This window comes from Rattus rattus, chromosome 5 (assembly GCF_011064425.1).
Source record: "Rattus rattus isolate New Zealand chromosome 5, Rrattus_CSIRO_v1, whole genome shotgun sequence".
NCBI lineage: Eukaryota > Metazoa > Chordata > Mammalia > Rodentia > Muridae > Rattus > Rattus rattus.
The window spans coordinates 130,010,935-130,024,977 of NC_046158.1; the positions used below are offsets into that span (position 1 = coordinate 130,010,935).

A 14,043-nucleotide genomic window follows, 5' to 3' on the forward strand; every position below is an offset into this window, starting at 1 on the left:
AAAAAGAGACTAGATAGTTTCAGATGGCAGTCAGTGCTGACACAGAGGCAGGAGTTTTCAAGGAGATGATCACCATTAAAGAGGCCATTGCTCTGGATTGGAAGCCTAAGGTGGTATCATAAGCAAGACTCCTTCCTGCTAGGCCTTCAGTTAATGGAAGAAGTGGGCAAGGTGATCCTAGTCCCAGGTAGGAACTTCATATAAAGCCTACTGCAGCTGTAATCCCTGTGTGGTAGGATCCATCCCAATTTAGGAGCCAAACTTCACAGACTCGCCCAAATTGTGCTGGTTCTGGAAACAAGGAAGTTGTGAAATTATCATCATGGATTCTCCCATTTTGGTTTCAGTTCAGCAGTATTCTAGCTTTCTGTGTTTGTCAGAGTCAGAGCCCCAGTGAGGACTCTGTGAGAGTTCATTGGATGAGGTCTATGGATGATGCCCAGTTACATTTTGAGACCACAAGATGTTGAGAGACCTGTGGTATGAGAGTCTGCTGTGGAGAGATGCACATAGGGAGTGGAAGAACTGGAACTGAGTTAATGAGAAGTTGCAGGGATGGAGCCAGGTAAGCCTTTGAACCTGAAGCCCCAAGTGTCTGAGACAGAGCTGCAGAATTTCCTGTTTGCCCTCTTGGGTTTCTTCCCTTGGTCCATTGGACACATTCTTCTGTATTGGAATGGAAAGTTTTTGTTTTGACTTTTTTTCTGGCCATTATATATTCAAAAAATAATTTGTTTTCTGATTTTGCAAGGTGTGGCATTCAAAAGATTGGTTTAAGTGTCCAAGGAGTCTTTGGATGTTCTGAACACTGTAAAGGGCTGTTGTAGACAATAAGGATCATTGAATTTAGACTAAATATATTTTTTCATCTTTATTAACTTGAGTATTTCTTATTTACATTTTGATTGTTATTCCCCTTCCCAATTTCAAGGCCAACATCTCCCTAACCCCTCCCCCTTCCCTAATGTATGGGTGTACCCCTCCCAATCCTCGCCCCATTACCACCCTCCCCCCAACAGTCACGTTCACTGAGGGTTCAGTCTTGGCAGGACCAAGGGGTTCCCCTTCCACTGGTGCTCTTACTAGGCTATTCATTGCTACCTATGAGGTTATAGTCCAGGGTCAGTCCATGTAGTCTTTGGATAGTGGCTTAGTCCCTGGAAGCTCTGGTTGGTTGGCATTGTTGTTCATATGGGGTCTCGAGCCCCTTCAAGCTCTTTCAGTCCTTTCTAAGATTCCTTTAACAGGGGTCCGGTTCTCAGTCCAGTGGTTTGCTGCTGGAATTCGCCTATGCATTTGCTGTATTCTGGCTGTGTCTCTCAGGACAGATCTACATCCTGTTCCTGTCGGCCTGCACTTCTTTGCTTCATCCATCATATCTAATTGGGTGGCTGTATATGTATGGGCCACATGTGGGGCAGACTCTGAATGGGTGTTCCTTCTGCCTCTGTTTTAATCTTTGCCTCCCTATTCCCTCCCGAGGGTATTCTTGTTCCCCTTTTAAAGAAGGAGTGAAGCATTCGCATTTTGGTGATCCTTCTTGAGTTTCATGTGTTCTGTGCATCTAGGGTAATTCAAGCATTTGGGCTAATAGCCACTTATCAATGAGTGCATACCATGTGTGTTTTTCTGCGATTGGGTTACCTCACTCAGGATGATATTTTCCAGTTCCATCCATTTGCCTATGAATTTCATAAAGGCATTGTTTTTGATAGCTGAGTAATATCCCATTGTGTAGATGTACCACATTTTCTTTATCCATTCCTCTGTTGAAGGGCATCTGGGTTCTTCCAGTTTCTGGCTATTATAAATAAGGCTGCTATGTGTCTTTGTTATATGTTGGAGCATCTTTTGGGTATATGCCCAAGAGAGGTATAGCTGGGTCCTCAGGTAGTTCAATGTCCAATTTTCTGAGGAACCTCCAGACTGATTTCCAGAATGGTTGTACCAGTCTGCAATCCCACCAACGAGTGGGAAAGAGTGTTCCTCTTTCTCCACATCCTCGCCAGCATTTGCTGTCACCTGAGTTTTTGATCTTAGCCCTTCTCACTGGTGTGAGGTGAAATCTCAGGGTTGTTTTGATTTGCATTTCCCTTATGACTAAAGATGTTGAACATTTCTTTAGGTGTTTCTCAGCCATTCGATATTCCTCAGCTGTGAATTCTTTGTTTAGCTCTGAACCCCATTTTTTAATAGGGTTATTTGTCACCCTGCAGTCTGACTTCTTGAGTTCTTTGTATATTTTGGATATAAGCCCTCTATCTGTTGTAGGATTGGTAGAGATCTTTTCCCAATCTGTTGGTTGCTGATTTGTCCTAACCACAGTGTCCTTTGCCTTACAGAAGCTTTGTAGTTTTATGAGATCCCATTTGTCGATTCTTGCTCTTAGAGCACAAGCCATTGGTGTTTTGTTCAGGAAATTTTTTCCAGTGCCCATATGTTCCAGATGCTTCCCTAGTTTTTCTTCTATTAGTTTGAGTGTGTCTGGTTTGATGTGGAGGTCCTTGATCCACTTGGAATTAAGCTTTGTACAGGGTGATAAGCATGGATCGATCTGCATTCTTCTACATGTTGACCTCCAGTTTAACCAGCACCATTTGCTGAAAATGCTATCTTTTTTCCATTGGATGGTTTTGGCCCCTTTGTCAAAAGTCCAGTGACCATGGGTGTGTGGGTTCATTTCTGGGTCTTCAATTCTATTCCACTGGTCTATCTGTCTGTCTCTGTACCAATACCATGCAGTTTTTATCATTATTGCTGTGTAATACTGCTTGAGTTCAGGGATAGTGATCCCTGCAGAAGTCCTTTTATTGTTGAGGATAGTTTTAGCTATCCTGGGTTTTTTGTTATTCCAGATGAATTTGCAAATTGTCCTGTCTAACTCTCTGGAGAATTGGATTTGTATTTTGATGGGGATTGCATTGAATCTGTAGATCGATTTTGGTAAAATGGCCATTTTTACTATATTAATCTTGCCAATCCATGAGCATGGGAGATCTTTCCATCTTCTGAGGTCTTCTTCAATTTCTTTCTTCAGAGGCTTGAAGTTCTCATCATACAGATCTTTCCTTGCTTGGTTAAAGTCACACCCTGAGTAGTTTATATTATTTGGGTTATTATGAAGGGTGTCATTTCCCTAATTTCTTTCTTGGCTTTTGCTCTTTTGTGTAGAGAAGGCTACTGATTTATTTGAGTTAATTTTATACCCAGCCACTTTGCTGAAGGTGTTTATCAGCTTTAGTAGTTCTCTGGTGGAACTTTTGGGATCACTTAAATATACTATCATATCATCTGCAAATAGTGATATTTTGACTTCTTCTTTTCCAATCTGTATCCCTTTGATCTCCTTTTGTTGTCTGATTGCTCTGGCTAGAACTTCAAGAACTATATTGAATAAGTAGGGAGAGAGTGGGCAGCCTTGTCTAGTCCCTGATTTTAGTGGGATTGCTTCAAGTTCCTTTCCATTTAGTTTAATGTTAGCTAACTGGTTTTTACTGTATATGCTTTTTACTATGTTTAGGTATGGGCCTTGAATTCTATTCTTTCCAGGACTTTTATCATGAAGGGGTGTTGAATTTTGTCAAATGCTTTCTCAGCATCTAATGAAATGATCATGTGGTTTTGTTCTTTCAGTTTGTTTATATAATGGATCGTGTTGATGGTTTTCTGTATATTAAACCATCCCTGCATGCCTGGGATGAAGCCTACTTGATCATGGTGGATGATTGTTTTGATGTGCTCTTGGATTCGGTTTGCCAGAATTTTATTGAGTATTTTTGCGTCGATATTCATAAGGGAAATTGGTCTGAAGTTCTCTTTCTTTGTTGGGTCTTTGTGTGGTTTAGGTATAAGAGTAATTGTGGCTTCATAGAAGGAATTCGGTAGTGCTCCATCTGTTTCAATTTTGTGGAATAGTTTGGATAATATTGGTATGAGGTCTTCTATGAAGGTCTGATAGAATTCTGCACTGAACCCATCTGGACCTGGGCTCTTTTTGGTTTGGAGACCTTTAATGACTACATCTATTTCTTTAGGAATTATGGGGTTGTTTTAATGGTTTATCTGTTCCTGATTTAACTTCGGTACCTGGTATCTGTCTAGGAAATTGTCCATTTCCTGCAGATTTTCAAGTTTTGTTGAATATAGGCTTTTGTAGTAGGATCTCATGATTTTTTTGAATTTCCTCTGATTCTGTAGTTATGTCTCCCTTTTCATTTCTGATTTTGTTAACTTGGACACACTCTCTGTGTCCTCTCGTTAGTCTGGCTAAGGGTTTATCTATCTTGTTGATTTTTCTCAAAGAACCAACTTTTGGTTCTGTTGATTCTTTGTATGGTCCTTTTTCTTTCTACTTGGTTGACTTCAGCTCTGAGTTTGCTTATTTCCTGCCTTCTACTCCTCCTGGGTGTATTTGCTTCTTTTGTTCTAGAGCTTTTTTCTTTTATGTATGTAGGTGCCCTTGTATTTGGAGCATAGATATTTAGGATTGAGAGTTCATCTTGGTGCATTTTTCCTTTGAGGAATATCAAGTGTCCTTCCTTATCTTTTTTGATGACTTTTAGTTGAAAATCGATTTTATTCGATATTAGAATGTCTACTCCAGCTTGCTTCTTCAGACCATTTGCTTGGAAAGTTGTTTTCCAGCCATTCACTCGGAGTAGTGTCTGTCTTTGCCTCTGAGGTGTGTTTCCTGTAGGCAGCAGAATGCAGGGTCCTCATTGCATATCCAGTTTGTTAATCTATGTCTTTTTATTGGGGAGTTGAGACCATTGATGTTGAGAGATATTAAGGAATAGTGATTATTTCTTCCTGTTATATTCATATTTGGATGTGAGTTATGTTTGTGTGCTTTTCTTCTCTTTGTTTTCTTGCCAAGACGATTAGTTTCTTGCTTTTTCTAGGGTGTAGCTTGCCTCCTTATGTTGGGCTTTACCATTTATTATCCTTTGTAGTGCTGGATTTGTAGAAAGATATTGTGTAAATTTGGTTTTTCCATGGAATATCTTGGTTTCTCCATCTATGTTAATTGAGAATTTTGGTGGATACAGTGACCTGGGCTGGCGTTTGTGTTCTCTTAGGGTCTGTATGACATCTGTCCAGGATCTGCTGGCTTTCATAGTCTCTGGTGAGAAGTCAGGTGTGATTTCTGATAGGTCTGCCTTTATATGTTACTTGACCTTTTTCCCTTACTGCTTTTAAATTCTTTCTTTGTTTTGTGCATTTGGTGTTTTGACTATTATGTGATGGGAGGAGTTTCTTTTCTGGTCCAATCTATTTGGAGTTCTGTAGGCTTCTTGTATATTTATGGGCATCTCTTTCTTTAGGTTAGGGAAGCTTCCTTTTTTTTTTTTTTTTTTTTTCTCAGAGCTGGGGACTGAACCCAGGGCCTTGTGCTTGCTAGGCATGCGCTCTACCACTGAGCTAAATCCCCAACCCCGGGAAGTTTTCTTCTATGATTTTGTTGAAGATATTTAGTGGTCCTTTGAACTGGGAGTCTTCACTCTCTTCTATACCTATTATCCTTAGGTTTGATCTTTTCATTGAGTCCTAGATTTCCTGTATGTTTTAGACCCGTAGCTTTTTCCGTTTTACATTATCTTTGACAGTTGTGTTGATGATTTCTATGGAATCTTCTGCTCCTGAGATTCTCTCTTCTATCTCTTGTATTCTGTTGGTGATACTTGTATCTGTGGCTCCTTGTCTCTTCCTTTGGTTTTCTATATCCAGGGTTGTTTCCATGTGTTCTTTCTTCATTGCTTCTATTTCCATTTTTAATTCCTTCACCTGTTTGATTGTGTTTTCCTGCAATTCTTTCAGGGATTTTTGTGATTCCTCTCTATAGGCTTCTACTTGTTTATTTGTTTTCCTGCGTTTCTCTAAGGGAATTCTTCATGTCTTTCTTGAAGTCCTCCATCATCATGATCAAATGTGATTTTGAAACAAGATCTTGCTTTTCTGGTGTGTTTGGATATTCAGTGTTTGCTTTGATGGGAGAATTGGGTTCTGATGATGCCATGTAGTCTTGGTTTCTGTTGCTTGGGTTCCTGCGCTTGCCTCTCGCCATCAGGTTGTCTCTGGTGTTACCTTGTTCTGCTATTTATGACAGTGACTAGACCATCCTATAGGCCTGTGTGTCAGGAGTGCTGTAGACCTGTTTTCCTGTTTTCTTTCAGCCAGTTATGGGATCAGAGTGTCCTGCTTTCGGGCGTGTAGTCTTTCCTGTCTACTGGTCTTCAGCTGTTCCTGTGGGCCTGTATCCTGAGTCCACCAGGCAGGTCGCTTGGAGCAGAAAAGTTGTTCTTACCTGTGGTCCCGCAGCTGAAGTTGCTCGTGGGGGGCTGCTGTTGAGTTCTCCGTGAGGGTGGCAACCAGGAGGGCCTGCGCTGCCTTTTCCCGGGGGCCCCCGAGCATCGGGGTCCCAGATGGCGTTACGTGTTTTCCTCTGGAGTCAGAAATGTGGGCAGTTTTTAGCTCTTCTGGCTTCCCAGGCGTGTCTGCCCCTCTGAAGACTTAGCTCTCCCTCTTACGGGATTTGGGTGCAGAGAACTGTTGATCCGGTCCCTTCAGGTCTGGGCGGTGTCTGGAGAGCCCACACTGACCTTTATGCCCTAAATATATTTTCATGAGAGGATTCGATGCTCAGGCATTTCACTGATATTTTTATATTTTTTGTTTTGTTGTTTTTGTTTTTGATCTTTTTTAAAAGATATATTTATTATATATGAGTACACTGTAGTCTTCAGACACACCAGAAGAGGGCATCAGATCTCATTACAGATGGTTATGAGCCACCATGTGATTGCTGTGGTTTGGACTCAGGACCTCTGAAAGAGCAGTTAGTGCTCCTAACCACTGAGCCATCTCTCATTTTTGATCTTGAAGACAAAGTATCCCTGTATGTCTCTGGCTGGCCTGAAAGTAGGTTTCCAGACCAGGCAGCACTATTTAGTGAAGTGAGTCCAGAATGCTATGATTAGATGTGGGGCAAAATCCTGGTTTGTTCTGTTTTTATAGTGTTAGCTGTTGGGCTTGGAATGTAGATTTTGCATATGCAAGCGTATGTTGGTATGCTAAAATTCATCCACACTTGAATTTTGAAACTTGCCAGAGAGTGTATTATATTTCTCATAATGTCATGTATTCATGTCATTAATACTACATGGATGTTCCATTGGATTGCAGGTATGTGGCATCATTACTACCTGTCGGGTGTGTTATGAATTTTTTAATGACTAAGAGTATTTTTCCTGTATGTAGGAATATGTAGATCATGTGTGCCTGATGCTCACATTAGGCAGAAGATACTCTCAGAACTTCTGAACTTGGTACAATGTAAATATTGGCAGTTTACTCCAATACAGGCAATATCTCTGGTGATCCACCTCTCCTGCCCTTCGTTTCTAATTCATGATCAAGATTTATATTGCTCTTGTTTTCATTTGTCCCTCTATAAACATTTAAATATGCATTCCCTTTTATTAAGATCTTATTAATTTTACCGTTGAAACTGTGTCATTTGAGCTTTTTTGAAAAATGAATACAGACTTGGAGTGAATGTATAATTCTTTGTAGAGACTTCAATGAAGACCTTTGAGTTTTTTCTATCTTTTTTTGTTTGCTTGATTTTTGCAGGGAAATTAGAGTCTTAATGCGTAACTTCTGAACTCCTGGAATTCAAGGCGTAGACCAGGTGCCATCCAATTTAGTGTCACACACCTGAGTCTGCCTCCTCACTAGTGGGAGTAAAGACAGGAGTGAACACACCCTGCACATCTTTTTTTTAGTTAGTAATTGTTCATACAATTTATCTGATGTGGGCTCAGTACTATTGATATGTTTGCTTCTGTGCCTTTACGTCTGTTAATTATCATTTCTCTTGAACTCATTATCCTATCCAAGGGCTGCAGAAGTGACAGAGGTGACTCTCAATCATTATTCAGTTTCCTTCTTGATACCATTAGAGTGTTTGTGTCAGAAATTAAGTGCAGGAATTACCAGAATTGTATGGCTATATTCTCAAGGAAGTATACATTTAATTTACAATGTTGTGAGTAATTACCTGTTTTCTTATGTACACATGTATGGGATGTTTTTAGGGTATAGTGACCTATGATGATGTACATGTGCACTTCACTCAGGAAGAGTGGGCTTTGCTGGATCCTTCTCAGAAGAGTCTCTACAAAGAGGTGATGCTGGAGACCTACAGGAGTCTCACTGCTATAGGTAAGACAGTGAATTTCCTTTCACTTTTTAACATGTAGGGATGACTGTTTCTTTGTTAATTGTTATTTGTTCTTATAATTTCAGCTGAGAATAGTAAAAATATGGTGAATAAATCAGGCATGGTTCTAAAGTTCACTGAAGTTTTAGTAACTTAAATTTTGCCTAATTTCCAATAGTATAACATATGGTCATTGATACTATATTTTAGGCTACATTTGGGAAGACCATAATATTGAAGAACGTTTTCAAAGTTCTAGAAGATATGGAAGGTAATTTTTACATGCAAACTGATAAAAATATGCCTTGGAAGAATTTTTAATAGGTCCTACAGGGTTTTTTTTTTAATATTATTTATTTATTTATTTATTTAATATATCTGAATATATTGTTGCTGTACTCAGACACACCAGAAGAGGGCATCAGATCCCATTACAGATGGTTGTGAGCCACCATGTGGTTGCTGGGAATTGAACTCAGGACCTCTGGAAGAGCAGTCAGGTTTCTTAACAATTGAGCAATCTCTAGTAAAAAAAAAAGTACTACTTTAACTTAAGTTATGGATGATTATTAAATTCTCACATAACCATGTACGTCAATGTCAGGTATCTAATTTGTGTTTACCAGGCAATTCCTCTAAGTACAAAGACAAGGAAACAGTGCTTTAACAGATCTCACCATTTGAATCACAGCCCAATAGAAGTGCTGAAGAACTAAATGCTCAGTCTACTACCACTTACACATTGCACAGTACACACACTGAGTAGGTGATAAGTTTATTTCCAAAGCCTTCTAATAAGCAAATAGTCCATACTAAAGCTGGTGTCAATCATTGCTAATTTAGTGAGATGGGTAGTTTAGAAAGTCCAGAATGTTCTAGTGGAGAAACCTTAATTCCTATAACACAGCTGTATGAGTAAAGAAAGTGAAACTGTGTGAATTCAGTGTGGAATGCTTTTACTTGCTACTCTTCTTTGAATTAATCCTTTTAATTAGGGATGTCATATGTCACAATGGATACAAGCCATGTGAAAATAGGAATATTGAAAGAAACAACAAACCTCTTTGTCTTCCAGCACAATTAAAAGACACATGTAGCATTCCCTAGTTTGTGTAGACTTTCTAAATATGCTACAAGTTTACAAATAGTTTTCCAGCCTTATTTGAGACATCTACAAACTCACACTGTAGGCTATTACTATATGAGTATTAGTGATGTGGAAATTCTATTTGCCTTGGTTCACTTTGCAAATGTAGTATTATTCTTACCGTAGCAAAAGTTATAAGTGCAATCAGTGGTAAAGCTCCGAGTTTTTCCTGTTCTCTTCAGATATGTGAACAAACTCATATAGAAAGAAGGACATTGTAAATATGAGCCATGGATCAGTGCTCTTCCCAGTCCATGCATCTTCAAAAATGCAAGAGAACCCACAACAAAGTCCCCTTGTAAACAAAGGGATAACACATTAAAGTCAGGCTGTTCTTTACAATTAGACCAAATTGTAACTTATTCATACAAATGAAAATATTCATGTGTGTAATGAATGTATGAAAGTTTTCAAATTTGTGTTTGCAGGCACAAAAGAAGTCTTACTAAAGAGCAACCCTCTGAGTTTATTCAATGTGGTAAAACCTCTACATTTCAGAGTCATAACCAAAGACAAGAAAGAATTCATACTGGAGAGAAACCCTATGAAGGTGTCCAACATTGTGAAGCCTTTGCATATCGTAGTAGTCTCCACATACATAAAACAAAACTTGGTAGAGAGAAACCCTATGAGTGTAACCAGTGTGGTAAAGGCTTTGCATCTCACAGTTGTCTTCAAAGGCATAAAAGAGTTCATAAAGGAGAGAAATCTCATGAGTGTAGTCAAAGTGGTAAAGCCCTTGGATGTCAAAGTGGTCTACAATATCATAAAAGAACACATACAGGAGAAAAACCTTATGAATGCAATCAGTGTGGTGAAGCCTTTGTATATCACAGTGATCTTCAAAAACATGAAAGAACACATACTGGACAGAAATCCTTTAAATGTAGCCAATGTGGTAAAGCCTTTTCAGGAAATCGTCATCTCCTAAGACATAAAAGAATACATACTGGTGAGAAACCCTATGAGTGTAACCAATGTGGTAAAGACTTTTCACAACACAGTTCTCTTCAAAGGCATAAAAGAATTCATACAGGAGAGAAACCTTATGAATGTAAACAATGTGGTAAAGGCTTTGCATGTCAAAGTGGTCTCTATATACATAAAAGAACTCATACAGGAGAGAAACCCTATGAATGCAATCAATGTGATAAAGCCTTTGCATGTCAAAGTGGTCTCCTGTATCATATAAGAACACATACTGGAGAAAGACCATATGAATGTAATGAATGCGGTAAAACCTTCATACATCACAGTCATTTTCAAACACATAAAAGAACACATACTGGAGAGAAGCCCTTTGAATGTGACCAGTGTGGTAAAGCCTTTGCACGGAACAATCATCTTCTAACACATAGAAGAATACACACTGGAGAGAAACTCTATGAACGAAAGAAAGGTGGTAAACCCTTGGCAAGTCACAGCAGTCTACAAGTGCATAAGAGAACACTTACTGGTGAGAAACCTTATTAATGTAATCAATATGGCAAAGCCTTTTCATGCCGAACTGTTCTCTTGTATCATAGAAGAACACATACAGGAGACTAATCCTATGAATGTAGACAATGTGGTAAAGCCTTTCCACATCACCGTAGTCTCCAAATACATTGAAGAACACATACTGGAGAAGGACCCTGTGAATGTGACCAATGTGGTAACACCTTTGTGTGGAATAGTCAACGCCTAAGACATAAAAGGATACAAACTGGTAAGAAACACAGTTGCCTCCCTCCATCTGCCTCTGAAGACTTACTTCCCCCTCTGAGTGGGATTTCAAGCATCCTGCCTTGTGTCCTCCTTGTAATTTAGCCTGTTTGGGTCTGTGGATTGTACCATTGTACATTGTGGCTAAAATCCTCTTAAACAGAGTTCATACCATGCATACCTTTTAGAGTCTGGATTAGTTTACCCGGGATGATAATTTATGGTTCCATTCATTTGCTGTCCTTGTTTTTAATGACGGAGTAGTCTCCCCTTGTATAAATGAACCACATTTTCTTTATCCATTCTGTTGAGGAACATCCAGTCAGTTTTCCAGTTTCTGACTATTACAAATAAAGCTCCTATAAACAGAACGGAACAGGTATCTTGTGGTATGCTGGAACATATGTTGGGTATATACCCACGAGTTGTATGGTTGTGCCATGAGTAGAATTCCAAGTTTTCTGAGAAACCTGATAACCAAATTAATTTCCAGAGCCATTGCACAGGCTTGCACGCCCCCCAGCAATGGAGGAGTGTTCCATTTGCTCCACATCCCTGCCTGCATGTGCTGTCCCTAGAATTTTTCATCTAAACCATTCTGAACGGCGTAAGGTGAAATCTTATCATCATTTTTATTTGCATTTTCCTGAGGACGAAGGATGTTGAACATTTATAGCTTCTCAGCCATTAGAGAATCTTCTTTTGAGAAAAATCTGCTTAGCTCTGTACTCCCTTTTTAATTGGGTTGTTTGTTTTGTTGTTCTCTAACTTGGGTTCTCTGTGTATTTCAGGTATGAGTCCTCTTTTGCATGTGTTTTCCCATTCTGTGGGCTTCCACTTTGTCTTATCGATGGTGTCGTTCACCTTACTTTTCAGTTTCCTAAGGTCCCATTTACTAATTGTTCATCCAAGTTCCTGAGATACTGATGTTGTGCTCAGGAAGTTGTTTCCTGTGCCAATGAGTTGAACTTGGCAAGTGGGCACTGAGGCATTATTGATGCCTGAGGTGAGAAAGATTTAAACACATCAAAATCTAAAATACTCAATTGTTTATTTTTAATACACGTAGTCATTGCATGGCTTTTTGAGTTTTATATGTACCTGAACTTCACAGCGATGTTAGATTGGCTTGAAAGTAACTTATATTTGGTAATACCTAACTTGTACACATTGTAGGTAGATGGGTCTATTTGCCTATAGTGCCTCCAATCCAATCAGGACATGATGTCTTTATTACTGTTACCACCCAGAGTTTCCAGGAAAGTATTGCATTGTTATGAAAAAATAAAAATTTGCATGACAATAGTGGTACATTCTCTTTTGACACATTTGGCAATTATTGAAAGTTGTGTTTTCAACTTTAAATACAGTGTGTTGTTAAAACTTTGAATCAGTTATAAAACTCTTAGATGAAGTAAAATAGTTGTAAAATTCTCCAGGTATCTTTCAGAATTGTTCATAATCAGGTATTAGAGACTGTATACCCAAGCTGTATCAAATGTCTCAGAAATTTTATTCTCAATATTTTTTTCTTTTCTCAAATACATTAGAGAACTGTTTGCCTGGCTCCCTACTCTTGGTGTGTGGGAGTGTTTGGGGGTTGTGTTCTGTGATGGGAGTTGTGGAGTGTGCTAGCGTGTGTGCCCTTGTGTGTCTGTGTTTATTTGCTTGTGTTTAGATCTTGTTCTGCAGTCACTGTCTTAGTCTTATATATGATGCTTTATAACTAGTTTCTATTCTGTCTCAAGATCCTAGTATATGGCTATATTGGGCAAGCTTTTAATTCTTGGCACATGAGTAATAGGCAGTGGTACGATCACAAGTTGATGCTCAGCTGGGACTCCAAGATCAGACCCTGTCTTTGTATGTAGAACCACTGTGTGCCTTCATTATGAATTGTGCCTAGAATAATTGGGAAATGATCATGTGAAGAACATATTATTCAAATGTAATTCATAACATGAGTAATTTTGTGCCTTAGTTTTGTAATTTGGCCCTAAGAGATCCTGCTCTGTTTTCAGGAGGTTCAAAGTTATCTGGATGTGAAAACAAAATGACAAGAGTAAAGTGAATAAGTTAAACAAAAAGAATTGGCATGCAGATAGATACATAGGTAGGTAGATAGGTAGGTAGGTAGGTAGGTAGATAGATAGATAGATAGATAGATAGATAGATAGATAGATAGATAACTGATAAGCATGGCAACACCATGAAGTCAAGCACTATGGAACAGAAATCATTTGTAAAAGTCACATATCTGTGTTATTTTTTAGCATTCACAGTTGGTACGTGACTAATGAAATTTAACTACTTGTTCCAATTTTTCTTTTGTTAATGGAATTTGTATCTCAAAATTTTCAAAAGTACAATTAGAGGATCCAGAAGTTTCTTGATATATTCTGATCTGATTGCTAATGAATCAGAACAATAAAAAATTTTCACAAATTTAATTAAAGATAGCCTGCTCAAAGGCTGAGCAGGTAAAGTCACTTGTCACCAAGCCTGGTGATCTGAGTTCAATCTCTGGAGCTCACTTGGTGGAAGAAAAGAAGTGATTCCTACAAATTGTCCTCTGACTTCTTTTTTTTAAAATTTTTTATTTGTTTCTTTTATATATGTGAGTACATCATCAATGTCTGCATACCCACCAGAACAGGGCATCGGATCCCATTACAGATGGTTGCGAGCTATCATGTAGTTGCTGGGAATTGAACTCAGGACCTCTGGAAGAGCAGTCAGTGCTCTTAACCACTGAGCCATCTCTCCAGTCCCATCCTCTGACTTCTGAGCACTAATTGTAGACCCTTGTACTGAGCGATTTCCCTAAGTGTCATCAGGAATGGTGTAGGCAATGACAGGATACATGAGACTCAGAAGGCTAGTCATACTTGGGTTAAGAATGCTTACAAAGGGGTTGGGGATTTAGCTCAGTGGTAGAGCGCTTGCCTAGCAAGCGCAAGGCCCTGGGTTC

At 39.0% G+C, this 14,043-nt stretch overlaps 1 protein-coding gene across 3 annotated transcripts in view; it reads left to right on the top strand.

Annotated features, from left to right (window-relative positions):
• Window positions 1-14,043, top strand: part of LOC116902086 (zinc finger protein 120-like) — a 94,892-nt gene that overhangs the window by 12,254 nt on the left and 68,595 nt on the right. The window contains exons 2-4 of one of the 3 annotated variants that reach the window (XR_004388041.1): window positions 8,097-8,223; window positions 8,432-8,492; window positions 10,895-12,631. Coding sequence is in view for 2 of the 3 variants with exons in the window: in XM_032904386.1 (XP_032760277.1) it covers window positions 8,097-8,223; window positions 8,432-8,492; window positions 9,797-10,841 (1,233 nt within the window). In the remaining variant the exon portion in view is untranslated. Of the gene's footprint in view, window positions 1-8,096; window positions 8,224-8,431; window positions 8,493-9,796; window positions 12,632-14,043 lie in introns of those variants that run through there. The other 2 variants (XM_032904386.1, XM_032904387.1) reach the window with 2 other exon arrangements.